General features: G+C 35.6%; 1 protein-coding gene across 3 annotated transcripts in view; it reads right to left on the bottom strand.

Annotated features, from left to right (window-relative positions):
• GPATCH8 (G-patch domain containing 8) overlaps window positions 1-19,527 on the bottom strand; it is a 69,325-nt gene that overhangs the window by 9,160 nt on the left and 40,638 nt on the right. For 2 of the 3 annotated variants that reach the window (XM_016202084.2, XM_016202086.2), the window contains exons 4-6: window positions 17,090-19,203; window positions 16,329-16,415; window positions 12,557-12,700 (exon numbers count right to left, since the gene is read on the bottom strand). In XM_016202084.2, the coding sequence (XP_016057570.2) occupies window positions 12,557-12,700; window positions 16,329-16,415; window positions 17,090-17,224 (366 nt within the window). In that variant the 5' untranslated portion in view covers window positions 17,225-19,203. The remainder of the gene's footprint in view (window positions 1-12,556; window positions 12,701-16,328; window positions 16,416-17,089; window positions 19,204-19,527) is intronic. The other variant, XM_016202083.2, reaches the window with a different exon arrangement.

Genomic DNA, 19,527 nt, shown 5'->3' with positions numbered 1-19,527 from the left:
CATCTTCCAATGCTAGCATGTTCAGAGCTCACCAGTCTGACAGCATTTCAACTGGTCAGTCTGCTGAAATTAGACAGTAATATGTGTAGCTTTTCATTGCTTCATGGCCCCAAGAGGAACATCCAGGGGATGAGGAGGGAGGATAGAGATGAGTCAAAGAATTTATTACTTAAAATCCTAATAAAAGAAAGGATCTTTTATTCTCAGAAGCTATAATTTTCCTTAAAACAAAAGAAGAACCAAAAAAGATCAGTGCTATGACACACTGGTGACAGAGTCCAGGGATATCTATCTGCAATGAAGACAGAACTAAAATTATTTTTAACGCACTAGATAATATAAAAAACAAACCAAACCCAAACACATGTATTAGCCTATGCTTTTACAACAGCATTGGGAAAAAGAATTTGACCCAATATAAAGTGGACATTGCTTTGTGGAAAGGTCATGATGTTCAACAGACAGAGGAATTTTCTTATCTAATATTTATGAAATGTGTTTTGAATAGTTTTGAATTGGGAGGGGAAAAGGGTAGAAAGACACACACAAAGAAAGATAGACAACTAAAGACACCAGTAGAAAAACTCACTCTTGTGATCTGGGCTCCCAAATTAGAAGGATTTGCTTTCAATACATCAGCTGAAAATTTCACATCACAAAGAAAAAAAGGTAAAAATAAAACAAGAGTGGAAGAGAGGGGAAAAAAAAAAAAAAAAAAAGCAAGCATTACTACACAAGCTCTCTTAGTGAATCTGCAAACTATTATACTGAACAATCGGGAACAAAGCCATCAACTCTAAAAGGGTTGGGGAGAAGTGAAGCACCTCTACAACATATATATGTGTATGTACATTCACATGGACTGACATAGTAATAATCCCTCCTATATAAATGGAAGTACTGCATTTTTTCAGGAAAAATGGTTATAGAACTTTAGGAAAGACCACGGCTGTCTAAAACCGGTTAGTCTTATTTTCATTTACCTTTATTTTGGGGACGCTCAAGTACTCCACAATGGCAAAATTGTTTTACTGAGGCTTGTTGCCTAGAATTACTATTTTTATAAAAACCGCTTTAAGATGGAGGATCAATTATTTTAAATAAACATGAATTCCAATTTCCTCCTTCTAAAGAAAATGAAGCAGAGAGAGAGAGCTTGTCAGGACTATTATATGATTACTGTGGGACACAAACCTAGTTCTTTTTCCACCACAAACATTTAACAGGCTCTCAAGATTTAAACAAAATGTATGTGTGTTTTTTCACATCTGCTGTTTTCTCTGAGCTACCCAATAAGCCTGGAAAATCTACCTGTGGCTAGTCATTTCCTTTCCTCTTACAAATATTTCATCACATTAGGAGTTACTTCCCAAGCTACAGGACACTGTCTAAAAGAATGAGAATTTTGCTCTGGCCAGGTAGCACAGTTGGTTAGAGTTGTTGTCCCAATATGCCGAAGTTGCAGGTTTGATCCCCAGTCAGGGCGCATATAAGAATCAATCAATAAATGCATAAATAAGAGGAACAACAAATCAATGTTTCCTTCTCTAAAATAAAAATAAATAATGAGTATTTTATCCAAGTTTGCAGTCTCCAGGATAAGTCAGACAGAGATTAAACTTTCCAATCATTCAGCAAGACACTTGGTGCAACCTTGAAGTTGAAGGGGATAAGACTATGTCCACGTCATCCTGAAGACATTCTATTTCAAATTCCTACCACAACATAATTGGAGGCAGGGAGGGAAGAAAATGAGAAGATGTCAGTAAAACAAATCCAAATTGCATCCCTTTCTATGAAAAGCTATCCTGGTACTACATAGGGTGTAGCAAAAACTCGTATCATACTAACTTTATAGTCAAGCCTGGGTTTCAAAAGTAGAATTTGGAAGCCCAGGATTCTAACCCAAACCTGGGAGACAGGGCTTGGCAACTGCCTCAAATCCAAAACATATTTGAGGTTTCTTTCAGATAATGGCATTCTGAGGATAAAAATGAATTCCTAATTCAAAGTTTCTCCTTTCTACTCGAGGTCAAACTAAATCCCCCTCACAAAGTCTCAACTGATCTCTCTTAAGATAGGATTTTTCTTCTTTCTCAATTGTCCTATTGGCACTTTGTGATAGCAACCATCATTACTTGCTCTGACTATACTTATTCATGGGTTCAAATCCACTAATTAATGACTAGTCCAGTGGTTTTACCTCTTTGGACTCCAGTTCCCTCATTAGAAAAAGAGGACTTTCTAGCAGATTTATGAGATTATAAAAATAAATGTAAAGCACTTAGAATATCAAAACTGCTCAATACTGCCTCCCCACCCTTATTTGGGGCAAGGACTTGGCCTGTCTTTATAATCAACTCTGCAAGGCACAGAAAAATAATAAGTCTACAAAAGGTGTAAATGGTTGCTGAATAATTTGGCCTAAACACTGGATCTTCGACTTTTCCCCATATAATTTTTTTATTTTTACTATTTGTAGAAAAATTTGATTATGAAATATTTTCATATCTCTAGTAGGGATAGATTCAAGTTATATAATAAGGTTTTCCTAGTCATTACTCTCATATCATAAAAATTCTCATTCTTTAGAGAATCAAAACATCTAAAATTTTAAGCCCCCTACTTTTGGACAGAATTGGGTAAAATGCCAAAAAAGATCCTGACTAGAAACTTCTCAATTTCCTATCTAAAAAGTAATTTTTATAATTGTAAGACCCTATTTCAGAGTCAGGTTTTCCAAAGACGCCTATTTTATTCCAAAAGGTTACCAAGCCTGGCTCATTTGCCACTGAATGTCCGTATGAAATTCTCTCTGTGACTTGTACTTTCACTTTCCTCAAGTTTTAAAGAGAAACACAACTTCAGATAACTTCTTCAAGGTGAGACTAGAGAAACATGACATCTTTCTATTAGAGAAGAGACAGAGCTCATGTAAGGAGAACAAAATTATAGACGTGTCATTAATTCAAAACTCTTTTTAAAGGCTGAGCAAATTCCATATCATACTCAAAAATTCAAGTTAGATTCCAAACTGGGACACAGTCTAATCTGAATGGTGTAATCAATCATTTACACTAATTCCAAAGCCAACATATGCCCTTATCTCTGAAAATTATAAAGTATGCTTTCTGAAGTTGCTAATAAATTTGCTTATTTGTTGAACTATTAATGATTATTAATAAAAAGTTAAGCCAAAAAACACATTTTTAGCTGGAAAATATTTGATTCAAGAAAAGGAGACTGAACCCCATTGAAATGAAAAGTTTTGAAGATCCTTTTTTTCTGAAAAAACCAATAGCATGTTTCCAAAAAGTATACATTAGTGGCAGAGAACACAGGGAAGAAACATTTCTCACTGATTCTGAATCACATGGTAGCTAGGGTTTCCATTAAATTTCTCAAAAGACCAGTAAAGGGAAGACCTCAACCAACAATCCAGTGCATGAAATACTCATCCACGTAACTATGACTATTTGGGCTAAATACCACTTCAAATTTAAGTGGCATTCCTGTTCTTAAAACAACAGCTAAATAACACTATGTTGGCAGATAAAAATGTCTACTCCAGAAACAAACTCCTGCTCCACTCTCCAACTATAAACAAATTAAATCAGGGAAATGAGGATCTATCTGGTAAATCTTATGAGGTTTTTAATGTGGGTGATAAATTTGCCCACATTATCAATAATGTGGTATGTCAACAGCAAGGAATGGCACTGTGTAAGCTGGGAACAAATGAGATAAAGATACTTCTGTACAGCTTTCCCTAACAAAACATAAAGGTCTGAATCTAATAAAATATTTTTTGTTATCTTTTGGTGCTATTCCTCTCTCCTCTATCAAAACAAAATCTGATGCCAGAAGTTTGCTAAGTATACTTTACTAGGAATAAATCTTTCTCAAGTATTTTATACCTATTATCTCAATTTAAAAAATAAAAACTATTGCCTGGCCGGCATGCCTCAGCAGTTGAGCATCGACCTATGACCCAGGAAATCGCTTCGTGGTTAGATTCCCGGTCAGGGCACATGCCGGGTTGCGGGCTCGATTCCCAGTAAGGGGTGTGCAGGAAGCAGCTGATCAATGACTCTCTCATCATTGATGTTTCTATCTCTCTCCCTTTCTCTCTCTGAATTCAATAAAGGCATATTAAAAAAATCTATTGTTTCCATGTGAAAAAAAATTCAGGCATCAGAAAATAGGCAGAGAGTATTTCCTATTGTCATTAAAAATCCTATGTTCTAATATTTACTCAACTCTAAAGAGAAAACTTGATTTTGTCTCTTTAGGGTCAAAAGATTATCCATGGTTTCTCTCTCTTACTAGATAGCAACCTCACTCTCTCAGAACAGGGACTTCCTTTCTAACTAACCCTGCAATACACCCTCCATTGTCTATGGCACAAGAGTTTGCTCAATAAACATTTATCAAACTGATTTCGGTTTTAAAATGAGTTGCTGGGAGAAGAAACACATACATATACTTTTATGTACTATTTCTTGGTTATGAACAGAGATTAGAAATAGTAAAGAAGGGGTGGTTGTATGCACCTCAATTTCTTTTTTGGCTAAGTAAAATCCAGCCTTTTTTGAACCTCAACTACTCCCTTTCCTCTATGTTAACAATCCTGCATACCCAAATCCATGGCCTCCCCTCCCCACCATTTCCTGCTTCGCTCTTGGAACATAACATGAATGTGGATTTCCTCTCCCAAACTGGAGTAATCATGCTGTAGTTGTTACTTGGCCAAGTTACTCTGATTCAAGTCTGTGTCTGATGCTTCTGGATGAGACCATTCAGAACATCATGTGGTGAGGGAGGGAAAATACCAGGAGAGAACACAAAGTCTCAGCATTAAAGTACTCAGAGAAGGAAGATTATAGTTAAATGATTAAGGAAGTCCAAATTACTAGACAGTAGATGTAAATTATTTCTTTTAGCATATGCATATCAGTAAGTGATGAAAATGAATTTTATTTGGTCTTCTGTGTTACTGAACACTAATGCTGATTAGAAATACTGAAGAAAATCAGAGAAAATCAGAAAAAGAGAATTTACATTCTTTTTGCTGCATAATAGTAGTACCAATTAGTCATTTATGACAATACGTACCTTTTATGCCCAATTATTTTGTTAACACTATGACTATTAATATTTGGTGAACATCAAATTAATTTGTCACGAAACCACTGTATAATGCTTGCTTTGTTATGCTCAGGAATTCAGCAAAAGACCTTAAAAGTATAGTATATTCTTTAATACCAAGTGTGCCTGCTTTAAGGTATTTTACACACACACACACAGTCACCATAACCACCAAAATTTAAGCTGGAAAAATGAGGTTTTAAAAATAATTTCACTGAAATATAATTCACATACCATAAAATTCACCCATTTAAAAGTGTAAAATTTGGTGGGCACAGTACATTCAGAGTTGTGCAATCATCACCACTATATAATTTTAGAACATTTCCATTATCAAAAAAACCTGCCATATTCATTAGCAGTCACTCCCATTGCCCCTTTCCACCCAGTCCCTGGAAACCTAACCTACATTCCATATAGTTTTGCTTATTTCTAGACTTTTCATACAGATTAAATCATACAATATGGGGGTCTCTGTGACTGGCTTCTTTCACTTAGCGTAATATTTTCAAGGTTTGAGCATGGTGTATTTATCAGTAAGTCATTCCTTTTCATTGCTGGATAATATTCCATTGTAGGGATATATAACTGTTTATTCATTCATCAACTGATGGATATGTAGGTTGTTTCTACTTTTGGGCTATTATGAATGCAGCTATGGACAATCTTGTACAAGTTTTTGTGTGGACATATATTTTCATTTCTGCTGGGTATATACTGGTCATATGGTAATTCTATATTTAATATTTTGAGAAACTTCCAAAATGTTTTCCAGAGGGGCTGTCTCATTTTACAACCCCATTAGCAATGTAGGAGAGTTCCAATTTCCCCATATCCTCTCTAACACGTGTTAATGTGTCTTTTCAATTTTAGCCATCCTAGTAGGTGTGAAATGGTATGCCATTGTGTTTTTGTGGATAATGAATTTTAAGTATATCTACATAGCCCTCTAGGTCATTATCTGGAGGCAAAGATTTGCACTCTAAGTAACATTTGAAGGATAATTCCTAAGAGCTGCTTGAGCCCAAAGCAAATGAACAGCAGCATCCCAGTTCAGAGCTCTTTTCAGCACTGTCACTCACAAACTTATTATTCCTTAAGTTGCTTTAACTTTCTGACCACAACAGAACATACAGCCTCAGCCTAGAATCTCCACCACAGTGCAATACTGTGATGAATATAAGTGTACAGCAGGTCCTTGAATAATGTCATTTCATTATAAAGTTGATGAGAGAGAAAAAAAAAATTAATTCCGGGCAGAGGCCACTGTCTGTGTAGTTTGCACACCCTCCCACATCCACATGGGTTTTCCCCACAGGTACTCCAGTCTCCTCCCATGTCTCTATGATGAACTGGCACGTCTACACACTGCTCCAGCCCGAGTGAGAGGGTGTGCACGGGTGCACATGGTGATGGAAGGGCATCCTGTCCAGGTGGGTGCCTGCCTTGGTCCCTGCGCTGTCGGGAGGGGAGACTCTGACCACCTTCAACCCAGGCTGAAAAATAATTATCTTATTTGTTTTCATTAATCTTTCTTAAATATATGTGTAGCTTACACTTATTTTAGTGTTTAATATTAGAAGTGCTCTGGTTCTTTATTTAGAAGTTTGGTGATGTTTTTGTGACCAGAAATATGCTATAGGAACTTAGTTTGTTTATGTTAATCAGCCTATGGTAAAATTGGTTTTGTTATATGTTGTTTTGCTTAAAGTCAAGATTTTCAAGAACCTATTGACAATGTTAAGTGAGGACTTACTGTACAGCGCAGAAAACAGCTTGAGAAGTGTACAACATACGGTAAAATCATTTTTACTCAAATTTGGATTGTGTGCCAAGAAAAAGAACAGAGTTAGAAATACATACTAAGAGAATACAGGGTTTACCAGCAACCTTAGCTCCCAAAAGGTCTGTTTAGAGTTACCTCTGCTCACAAAAGCAGGCAACTTCCCAAACTGACACAGTTTTCCAACGTTAAGTAGGCTGTGATACCTGGGTGTAAGAAGTCTATTTCCAACAAAAGCAGAGATAGTGAGTAGGTAAGATTTAACAGGTGAAAAGCCTTAAAATTAAAACACGCTTGATTTTTAGGAGACTGGCCAAAGGATGTCAATTGTTTTATTAAGTAAAACATTCAAAAAGAAAATGGCATCCACAGTGGTACAAAGTATCAGACAACCTAACTTTCATCTCTTTGCTACAGGTTATTAAAATAAAACTACCACATGCTAAAGTTTTAAGATGTATACCTCTCCTCACAATTGCTTTGCTTTTCAAAGCATCATCTCTTCAGAGGTAAATGGTGCTGTTTAAATCAACATTTATGAAGCTCTGGGATTCATAAGTACTTTACAATTTTCTTAACCTATTTCACATCTTTACAATAATTTATGGTTTTCTAAGGATAAACATTCTATAAAGACCCAAAACATAGAGTACCTATGAAATATCTTCATTGGTACATAATCTTCGTGGTTTCTCTTTTTAGAAGGGTCATTTTCTTTTTATTTTAGCCTTAAAATTATCTTCTCTTGCCTGAGTTAATTAATTTATTTGTGTGCGCCCCTCCCCCCAAATGAATATTAAAGTAGCACTGAAAAAGGAACCCTGTCTGCACTTCTTTAAATCTGTAGTGGCTCGCCAGAGGTCCAGTTGGTTTTGATGTGCTTATTGTTCCTGATGCCGTATGTACCAAACACACAGAGGATCAAATGCAAACATATCTTGAGGGGGGAAAATCCAATCAGAAACAATGAAACTTCAAGTAAAAAGTGACCACTCCAAAGCTGAATGAAATCCATAAGTGATCGTTCCTTCTGTAATCACCATGGAATTTCTCAGAATATATTTAAAGTCAGAACTTACTTCATTTTTGAGTAATGAGAAAAACTGAGAACAGACCCTGGTATTAAATGTGACTTCAGACTTTTCAAAAAATGTAAAGAATTATAGGGGTTTTCACACTGAAGTTATTTTAGCAGAAAGAAAAGGCAGTCTGAAAGCACTTTCCTCTGACCAAGGTATTGATTCCACAAGCTAAAGGAGTTTCTCAAGGCTGCTTTGTACCAATTTTGATAACTGGAGGAGACTACCACAGATGGTTTTGAAATTGAAGGAAGCTGGACTTAACGCTAAGGCAGCTTTTCAATGTGCTACTTCCCCAGTGTTAATTAGAACCTGTGGGGGCCTGTGTTGAGAGAAGGGGAAGATAAAGCTGGGTCACAAACTCAAACGTTTAGAGGAGTTTGGCAGGTAATATGAGTCACACTGGTTGATGGGAGAGAAAAGATGAAGTGGATCAGAGCTAATTGGAGAGTTAGTGCATATGCATGCCTTTCTGAAGAGAGAGCAACTATTCAGCTTTAGCTAACTGTTATGTTGAAATATATAAGTAATGTTCACAGATATTTTAATTTTTTAAGATAAGCCAAAGTGTGAACTATATGAAGTCTCATTTTTAAAAACTGGGAAGGAACTGAAATTAAAGGGGAAAAAACTACCACTACAAAGGCCAGACAAAATACATCTGTGGGACAACTTGTGGTCTCTGGTTTATGTTCTAGAGGCCAGTGAGGAGACTTTTAGTGGCACCAATAAAAGAGAGTAAGATTGAAAAAACCCTGAGTAGGTCCTGAGTGGGTAACAAGGCACCAAGAAAGCAAAACAACAACAAAAATAAGGTACTGACTGTTATTGTGCTGCTATAAATTTACCTTTGGGAAAAAATGTCTTTGGAGTTCAAAATTTAGACCCTCCGAAAAACTAAAGAAAATGGTTCCCACAGCCATATCAATTATCAGCCATGTTTTTTAAAAAGATACGCAAAATAATTAAAGAGGCAGGGAGGAAGAGATGGAAAACTGTTTTGTTTCAAAGTCAACTTTAACATAACTAAGTCAACAAGGTAGAAGATAGCTACTAATGATTAGTGAGCACTCAGGCATATCAGAACCAACTGACACTATAAAAAGGCATCACTGGGTTATCTCTTGAGGAATGGAAAGGCATATCCTTGAAGATTTTAAAGTGTATTGAAATGATTCCTTTAAAAATGAGGGTTAAACTACCAAAAAGAGCCAAAATGTCCAATTAGCTTGTTCATCTTTGAAGATCAAGCTGGGTCTTGATATTTGTGTATTAATGGTTTGCTTCACAAAATATCTTAGAAAATTTGAGGAAAAACTAGTGAATAGTGAGGCAAAACAAAACAAAAAACACCCCAAATGAGGGTGACTCTGTAGCCCCTTTTTGAGAGATTATTTGTGTTTAATGAAGATAAGGACATGTTCAGAATCCTGCCTATACTAAAAATTTTAATGGTGAAAATTTGATGGAGGATGCAAACTAGGGATTACTAACATAGGATTGAATGTACTTACCTATTATCTCAGATTCATAATAATCCTGTGTGCCTTCCTGGAAGACAAGACAGGGTGTCTTTATGATTTTAAAGCATAAATTTGGAAAATGGTAGGTCCATTTGTATGGTAAGTTCATGTCCATCAAAGAGGAATAAAAAATAGGACCTACCTCCTCTTAGAGGTTATTTTGCTGTGTTGGATCATGGTCAATTAAAGGCTCCTTAGAAATTCTAAGTGCAGGGAAGAGTGTAACTACACAAAAATTTAGTGCTGTGCACTTTTCTGTTTATATATTTATAGTATTCTGTTTCAAGATTCTACCATTTCCAGTGAGAGCAGTATAAAGAAAGACAAAAAAGCCTACATTTCAACCAAATTCAAAATATGCCACCGCCCGGCTGGGTGTGGCTCAACCATTGTCAACCTAGGATCCACGTGATTGGGGTTTGATTCCTGGTAGGGGCACATGCCCCGGCTGCGGGCTCAATCCCCAGTCGGGGGTGTGCAGGAGGCAGCCCATCAATGACTCTCTCATCACTGTTTCTGTCTCTCTCTCCCTTTTCTTTCCTCTCTCTGAAATCAATAAAGATATATTAAAAAAAAAAAAAAAGCCACCAAAAATAAACAAAATCACAAAATCATACTACATCTGTTCTTTTTTTAATACCTAAGATGGGCTTTTGATCAAATTGGAAAAATAAGCTAACATGCATTCACATTAATAATACCAGCTAAAGATTTTTGCCCCAGACCAGAGATCATAGGTATATTCTGTATTAATGGATAAGGAAGTCCATTAATACTCTATAAGAAATCCTTAATTTTGCATTTTCATTTTGATGATAATCTAAAAAAGAGTAATACATGAATATTTGAGATGAGCACTTTATAAATGTTGACAACTGGGGAGTTAAAATGATAGTGATTTGTTTGTACCAAGCAAAGGCCAAATGATATCACAATACCATATATATATTTGAATGTTTTAAGTTATCCTAATAGAACAGGGTTTCTCAACCTGTCAACACTACTGACTGACATTTTGGGCCAGGTAATTCTTGGTTGCAAGGAACTTTCTTGTGCATTGTAAGATGTTTAGCAGCATCCTTGGCCTCCACCCACTAGATGTCAGTAGCCCTATCTCCCTAGTTGTGATAATAAAAAATGTCTTCAGACATTGCCAAGTATCCCCTGGGGGACAAAATCTCCCCAGGTGGAAAACCACTGCAATAGGAAAAGTGGTGAGAGAACTGAGTCAAACCAAAGTGCACAGGAGAATAAACATGTCAAATTCAAATGAACCAGAGCTGTAACAATTTCTACTTCTCTCAAGTTGAGAGAAACATCACTAAAACATTATCATCCATCACATTAACGTTGTCAACGTGAATTTTATTAGTTCTATATTTAATTGTGTATCTGTTTTGCTTTGCTAGATTTTCCCCCTTAAAAAGCAAGTACATAGTATTTAAATTTGAAATACACTTTTCCTGGTTTATTCTTTTCTAATTAAAACTTTACTCAAGAGACTTCTAATCAACTAAAAATGTAACTTTTCTAAATGTCCTTTTGGGCCCTAAAGTTTCCTCTGGAGTCTTTTTAATCACAGAGAGTGCTCAATTGAAGAAATTCTTAAGAGCCTCAAAAGGTAAATATGTATTTAGATGTAAAATAGTCTGGATTATATATACACTGAAAAGCTGCAAAAGTTCCTGAATAAGCATTATTCACTGTTGCATTCTTCTTTCTTGGCAGATCATTCTTTGAAGGAGTAAGATAATTGCCAATATGTTGTCCATATACAGGATGGGGCAAAAACAGGTTGACAGCTGTTCGTATGGGAAATAATACAATAATAAATAGTAATATAATAAACTCTGTTCGCACACAATGGTAAACCTACTTTTGCCACACCCTGTTATGCTCTCTCAATTTCTCTTCTTCAAATCAAGGCAGAGCTGACAATATATTAAAATAATGTCCAAAGGTGTATAAAATGTTGAAAATCTGCCTTAAATAAAACTCTATCAGTGAAAGAATCTTAAATTGGTTAGGTGTGGTTAAATGTGGAAGAGATTGTTGCATAAAGTATAATACCACAACCAGCTTGAAAAGTATCCCTGTGGCAGTAACAGTAAAGCTTGGTCAAAGCCTGCCTTTTACCTGTGCTCTGAAATCTTTGGTTGGTTGAAAAATAAAGCAAAGGTTAAAAAAAATGTTGATTTAACAGGTTCAGCTTAAGAGAGCAGTCTAGTAATGCCCATAAATCTTACAAGTTTAACAAATACAACTATGTGCAGCCCCAAAGACAGAAGAAGTTCTGCTAAGTCACCCAAGATCAAATGGCTCAAAATTCTTTAATAAGCCAGAACTGTGCTATAGATATAAAGATTAATTTCCTCCTTCTAAAATCCTTTGGGGAAATTATTGCTGCCTTCTTTATGCCAGTAACTAGCTAGGTACTTTTTTTTCTCCCTAAATCAATTAAAAAAATTGTAAAGAAAGTGTAATTCAATTTTCAGCAAGCTTTTTAATGTGTAGTATCAGAGTTTTTTTTGTTAAAAGTTAAGATAGCATCTAATTTTATTTTCCTTCTCAAGATTTATCTACCTTCCAAGGGTATAATAAAATGACTTACTGATAGGAAAGAGCAACTAATAAAGCAAGAACTCTTCTATACAGAAGAAGAAACGACCAGTCTGGGATAAGTGTTCAAAGTTTAACATGGTCATAAAGGAAAAGGAAGAAAAAGCTCCTAGTGATCCTCAGTTGAATTATCAAATCAAATACAAATTTAGAAACCACTCAAACCAAAAATTTTATGCAAGATTTATGAAGCTCACAATCTTCACTCTACATAAAATGGTGGAAGGGGGAGGTCTATATCAGGACTTCTGTCACTGAAAAAAAAAATCAAGTCAGATGACTTCATATAAAGACCAGCAGATATAAGAAACCATATTCTCCAAGTTTTTTGGATTCACTCAAAATTCAAGTTATAACAACAAATAAAGTAACTTTTTCTTTGTTAGCAAATAACTATTCCTCACCTGCTTGTGTGCATGATCATAGGAATTGATATGGTTGTCAAATTCCTGATGTTTCTGATACTGCTTATCACAGAGTTCACAGTAAAAGTTGGCTCTGAGGTCTTCCAACGCTTTGGCAATTGCCTTCTCTTTGTCAACATAATCCTGTAAGAACCACAAAATACAAACAAAAAATGAACTTGGTAGAATTTTAAATGAATGTTGTAGAGAAGTAGTCTTATCTGAAAAGAGAAAAAAGGGCTTTTCATAAAACTTAGTGGTATAAGTAAAGCTGGATGAAACATAAGTGGCAATTTGGTGGGGTAGTTTGTGCGTTATTGTACTAACAGTTGTCTTCAAATGAACAAACATTCTAAAGAGTTTAATTAATACTTTCCCTTTTAGCACTACGGTGAACTAGATACTGTGGCATCCCCTAATCTTACCCCTGGCTTAAAAAACCCCAACCAATAGGATGTATCAAACATAATTTTTACTGCATTGAAGGAACCATAGAAAGAAAAGTAAATCAACGAGAAGGGCAATGGGAGAAAAAAAAACAAAAAAATCAACTATGACCTGAAACTAAAATCAGAGCTATGACAAGCAAGGGCTCTACTTAGGACATATAGGTGACACTGGAGCTTGGGGGTTTGAGTAAGGTAGGGGAGCTAAACCTGAGAAGCCTCATGTAATGAGGAAAAAGAACCTAAAAGTGGGCTGGAGAGGTCCCAGGATTGCTGAGTCTTCGCAGAGGGAATAAAAAATACTCTCAGAGCCCTGGCCGGTGTGGCTCAGTTGGTTGGAGCATCGTCTTGTACACCAAAAGGTCACAGGTTCAATTCCCAGGTCGGGGTGTATATGGGAGGCAACTGATCGATGTTTCTCACACAGATGTTTCTTCTCTCTCTCCCTCTCCCTTCCTCTCTCTCTAAAACCAGTAAAAACATATCCTCGGGTGAGGATTTAAAAAAGAAGGAAAAAAAACCACCTCTCAGAAAACATCCTCAATTTTGGCCCTAAAAATTTTCCTAGATTAACAAAATATGTTAGAAACAAAGATCACTACACACACAAAAGGAATTAAATCTTTGACAAGCTAGAATCACTGGAAATAAACAATATATTTAGGTCCCCAAGACTCAGATACTGGAATAGTCTGTTATAGAGTATAAAGTAACTGCAGAATATTTAAAATAGAAAAATGAAATTACAAAAACGTGCAAACATAAAATGCTATAAAAAACAGAATGCAGAAAGAACCAAATGAGACTTTTACAACTGCAAACCTAGTTGTAAAAATATATATTAAAAAATTCAGCCCTAGCCAGTTTGGCTCAGTGGTTAAAGCATCCAACTGTGGACTGAAGGGTCCCAGGTTCAATTCCGGTCAAGGGCACATACCTCAATTGCAGGCTCAATCCGATGTGTCTCTCTCACATCAATCTTTCTCTCTCCCCCCTCCCTCACTCTCTCTCAAAAGCAATGGAAGAAATATCTTTGGGTGAGAATATTAAAAAAAAAAAATCATCAACTACTTAGGGGATGGGTTAAAAAGTAGACTAGATACAGCTCAAAAAAAAGTACAGTAGAGTGGTGAAATGTTCTGGAATTGAACTGTAGCAATGGTTGCACAACTTTGTGGAATATACTAAAAACAGTGAACTGTACACATTGAGTGACTTTATGATATGTGAATTACATCTAAATTTTAAAAAGACGTAGTAAACTGGAAGATTGAAATTATTTAGGCTGTAACACAGAGACAAGGAAACAGATAATATAAAAAAGAGATTAGGAGTCATGGAGAATAGAATATTAATACATGTATAACTGTAATCCCAGAAAAAGAGAACAGAAAGCATAGACAAGAGAAAAATATTTGAAGATATAATGACTCAGAATTTTTCCAAACCAATGAAAGGCATGACTCCAAAGATACAGAAAGCATAAAGTTTCCACACAGGCTAAATAAAAACATGTACCTAGATACACTGTAGTGAAACTACAAGGGACTAAAGACAATGAAATAAATAAACTACCCAGAAAAAAAAATTAAAGATCACCCACAATCAGATTGATAGCAGATTCAAAAGTAACAGAAAGTAGAAGAAAGTATGCCTCAGTGTGCTGAGAGAAGATACATTTTTATTTGTATACCAATTGAAAATATTTTTCAGAAGTGATGAAGGCATTTCCACATGAGTTTACCACCAAGAGATTTGTTAAAAAGGAATTCTTTTATTTTGTTAATCCTCACCTGAGGATATTTTTCCATTGATATTTATTTGTTTATTTATTTATTTAATACGTGTTCGTTTATTGATTTCAGAGAGAGGAAGGGAGAGGGAGAGAGAGATAGAAACATCGATGATGAGAGAGTCATTGATCGGCTGCTTCCTGCACATCCCCTACTGGGGATCGAGCCCACAACCTGGGGTGGTGCCCCGACCAGGAATCGAACCACAATCTCCGAGTTCATAGGTCAATGCTCAACCACCGAGCCATGCTGGCCAGGCTCCACTGATTTTGAGAGAGAGGGAGGGAGGGAGGGGAAAGAGGGGGTGGGGTGGGGACTGATTCATGGGTTGCCTCCGGCACATGCCCCTTAAACCTAATTTTACACTTAGTGGCATGAAGTTATTTTTTAGTTCCTGCTGCATCTGAAATAATACCCTTGATATTGGTTTTCTATGCTCTCTTCTTAGTATCAGCACAAGGACCTTAAAGGACTAAGTTTTGTTGTATGTTTGTTTTGTTTTGTTCATTTCTGTTCTTTATTATTTCTCTCTTTTTACATTCTTTAGGTTCATTTTGCTATTCTTTCTACCTTCCTGAGAGGAATGTTTACTTTCTTTATCTCCTATTTTTCATTTTTCCTAATATAAGCATTAAGGATATGTATTTGCTATAAAACATCATATTGCTTCAGCTTATCCTCTAAGTTTTCATGTGGTGTTTTTATCTTTCAGTCTGAAATATTTTCCAATTACCATTGTGATTTATTCTTTTACTAATAGGTTATATAAAAACATGTTTCTTAATTTCCAAACATAGGGATTTTTTCTATTATCTTTTCATTGTGTTGTTTAAATCTTCCAAATATCCCTGCTGATATTTTTTCTCTACTTCTTCTATCAATTACTAAGACAGGTATATTAAAATCTTCCACTACTGTGGTGGCTATAACATTTCTCCTTTTGTTCTATCCGTTTAAGTATCATGACCAAATCAGTTTTTATATGATAATCTTAGCTAAGCCTGTTTCTCATCTACAAACTCACCTATTTTATTATGGTAGAGATTGGGCATACAACATCTTGAAAAACATATTCCCTGGTCAGTCTTTTTGAAAGTTAAATTATAACATGTACTAAGATAGTTTTCTATAATTTAAGCCCCTTAGAAATACTGAATGAAATTCTCAATTTGTTTTCTTTAAACAAATTTGTTTTCTTAAAACACATCACCTATTTTAAAAAAAAGGCTTATCAATAGGTATCAAGCTCTCAAAGGACTCTTTTTTCCCAAAGGACTCTTAAGTTAACAATTTCTACTGCTATTACCCAGCACTGTGTTTTCAAACACAAATGCAATCTTCTCAACAAATGTATGAAGTGGGTATTATTATCTCGAAAGTTTTTACAGAGGCAATAAATAGGAAAGTTCAGAAACTTGAGATCTACTAATGACCACGAAATATCAAACAAATGTTGTTAACGGAGATCCTTTTCACCAAAAATATCTCTTTCAGTGTGAGCACCCCACATGCAAGAAAAGCTTCATTTAATACCTTGTACTTCTGTCTCAATTCTTCTGTGTCTTCTTTTTCTACTTCTAGGACACGGCGCCTTTCGGTAGCATCTTCGGCATAATCGAGCTTAACAAAAATAGATATAATTAGTTTTAATTCCTAAAGTACCCCCAATTAGCTATTTAAAAAGTCATCTGCACAACTATAGTACTGTATGAAAGTAAAAAACACTGTATTTTGCTCAGCAACCCTTTGTTTTATTGTCACCCCACAGAGAAAATAGCATGCAGAAAAGTTCATTAATCCTTTCATGCTGGTGGTTCCCAGCAGGCACATTTTTTTATGATAACAGACTGTAATTCAATGTTCTATGCCAAAGAATTAGGAGTAAATGGAGAAACTATTTTAGGCAATGAATAGAAGATACCACAGATGACAGCTGTACACATCTCTGTAGGGACAAAGCTTCTACCACAGCAAATATTTTACAAGTTAAGCAATACTGCCTACTGAAATGAGTACCAGGGTCTGGGTTTAAGCCTTATCTTGCCTTGTGGCATAACCCTGGGCAGACTACTCAATTTCTTTATGTCTCAATTGAAACAGGGTGGTTATTTGCCACCTACCTGCCTCAAAGGCAGCACTAAATAAAAATGTAAAAAATATTTTTAAATTTCCAAAGAAAAATATTAAAACTACATTCTATCTAATAAATATATTCTTGCACTAGCATATGAATTTGGAATTAGTAACAATTTTAAATATTCCATAAAACAAGTGAGCTAATGAGATCAATTTACCTCCATTTCCATGCGACCCATGCCCATGACATCATATTTGACAACAATCGGAATGGGATCTGTTCTCCCTGTAACAGGAACACATACATAATCAAGGTAAGATGCAAAGCTAAGCCAACAGCTCACTTTACACATTGGGTTTGGGTGGTTAGAGATCTTGCCTTGGAGTGCAGAGACCAGAAAGCTACAGTGAACCAAACACAAGCCATTCTCACAGCTTACAACCAAACCTACCTCTCCCAGTTTAAAAGCCCAACTAACCACCTTGATTGTCCTTCCAGTGAGAACAATTCCAGATTACTATGGCAAAATTAAGTAATGCAAAGAAAACACTTCTAAGCAATGGCACCAGGAGGTTTAAAATAACTTTTCATCAAGAATCACTTCACTCTTACTGTCCACTGACATCCTCCCACACACACTTTTAAAACTGGTAATATTTCAACTGACATGCTTAAATCAAAAAGAACAGTTTCAAACATGATACAGGAAAACTCTGTAACTGCAACTCAGTATGTTTAACATTTTTTTGTTTTCAAAAGATGCTTTACAGGTAAGTGGGGCTATGAAAAATTTAAATAACAAGCAACAGTTAGTTGCCTTTAGAAACAAAGAACAATGTTTCTTTTGAACTGGTGCACTGAGGTCCCATTTTCCAGAGTGGATTTAACACTGGCTGTGGTAATCGGTAAGCTGTGAAAAGGACTAGTTGCGAAGAAAATTGACTTTAAACTAGTCGATCTATGCTGGAGATTTTTTAAAATGTATATTTAATCCACTCATAACCAGCCAAACAAAGCAAAATGGGGCAGACAAGCACTTTACTACCACAGCTGTTTTACATCACAACTTGCGCTGTTTATTGTGATGTAAGCTCACTGATAAAGAGGACTTACCTTATCCGTTGTACACCTTTAGTGAAAAAACACAATGTTTACTTCCCTCATTGTATCACTCAGGCTGGTGTAAACAATTGTTTTTTTATTTTTTGTTTTTGTTATACACACATATATATTATACCTTTGGGCTAAAAGTTAAGTTTTGTCAGCCTAAATCTGAGGTATTACCAAAACCAAATAAAAAAAATAATAACAACAAATGCCATGATCATGACTAGGTTTGGTCTTGGACAAAAAAGAAGAAACTGTTTTCAAAGTGACCAGAAACCACTTGTATCTAGTTGCTCTATATTTGTGGAATTAGTTTTTATCTTTAAAAAATAATGAAAAACAAATTCAGAAGTTTACTTATCACCAATATCCCATTATGTTTTAAACAATAAGGAGATAATTAGGAATAATTATTATAGTGAAAAAAGTGTAAGTAAATAAAGAACATCTCATGCCAGGAAAAAGTTCTAAAATACAGCCTTCTTTTAGATACTATTAAAGACTGCCAGTTAACCAAAATGAAAATGCATTACTACCTTATGCCCAATGGTATAATAAATAAGCAGTGACTGCAATCTTTAGCAAAAGGACCAAATTAAGACAGGTTATAAAAATGACTTCCTAAGTGCAATATCACTTTCATAACGTCTCAATCAGGGATTTACTGGTAAAAACAAATGGTCCAATGAAAGAATTGGGAAAAAAAATGACAAAGGAATTTACTTTTGTTGTTGTTTTGGTATCTTTTTTGGTCTGTCAGAATTTGTTATGCAAGAATCAAGAAAGTTTTGGTACAAATTCATTACCTCTGTAAACCCCTGTTTATAAACTCTGCATTAGTACTTTTGCCTTCTAAGGCAGTCAAAGTTTGTTTTAATTTATTTATAAATTGCAGTAGCAAGTGCTAGTGCCCATTACGTTGTGGGGAAATCAAGTTTTTGACAGTATTAGAATTTAATGTTTTAACTGATTTTTTTTTTTGCGGTTCTAACACAAACAGATACATCCCTTCTTAACATTACCCTTTAATGAACGAGGATCAGACAAGTTGCATAAGGAAAGGAAAGGAAAATGAAAAAGACCAAGCAGAAGGATGAAGGCTACAACAGAGAAAGTAAGCCTAACATATTGGTGCACTGATGACAAAAGGAGTAATTCAGTCTGAAAATAAAAAATTACCACTGCTAAGTTTACCATCACCACAACAAGTCCAGGATCATAATGCTGTAAAAAAGAAACACCATTTGTTAGGCAGAAACCATTAGGGGAGGAAACAGGCCTTCTAGCAGGCAGACAGGATGGGGTAAAGCAACAATTGGGCTTTGTCCCTCCCCCAATTTCAGCTGGGCACAGAGCAAGGGCATTTTGTGCTACAGCAGTTATTTTCATACTGGACCAAGGTATGAGATTTTTGTACTGCTACTTTAGAATATAACCTCCTCTTTAATTGTGCAGGGGGGTTCGAGAGGGCGTTAGTTCAAAGTGAGAGAACTAGCTCTAGCTTCCAATCTCTCATTTAACTACTTATTCTGCTAAATCAGTATTCAG

Source organism: Miniopterus natalensis, chromosome 17, assembly GCF_054644295.1.
Source record: "Miniopterus natalensis isolate mMinNat1 chromosome 17, mMinNat1.hap1, whole genome shotgun sequence".
Taxonomy (NCBI): domain Eukaryota; kingdom Metazoa; phylum Chordata; class Mammalia; order Chiroptera; family Miniopteridae; genus Miniopterus; species Miniopterus natalensis.
This window is presented reverse-complemented; position numbering and strand designations above follow the sequence as displayed.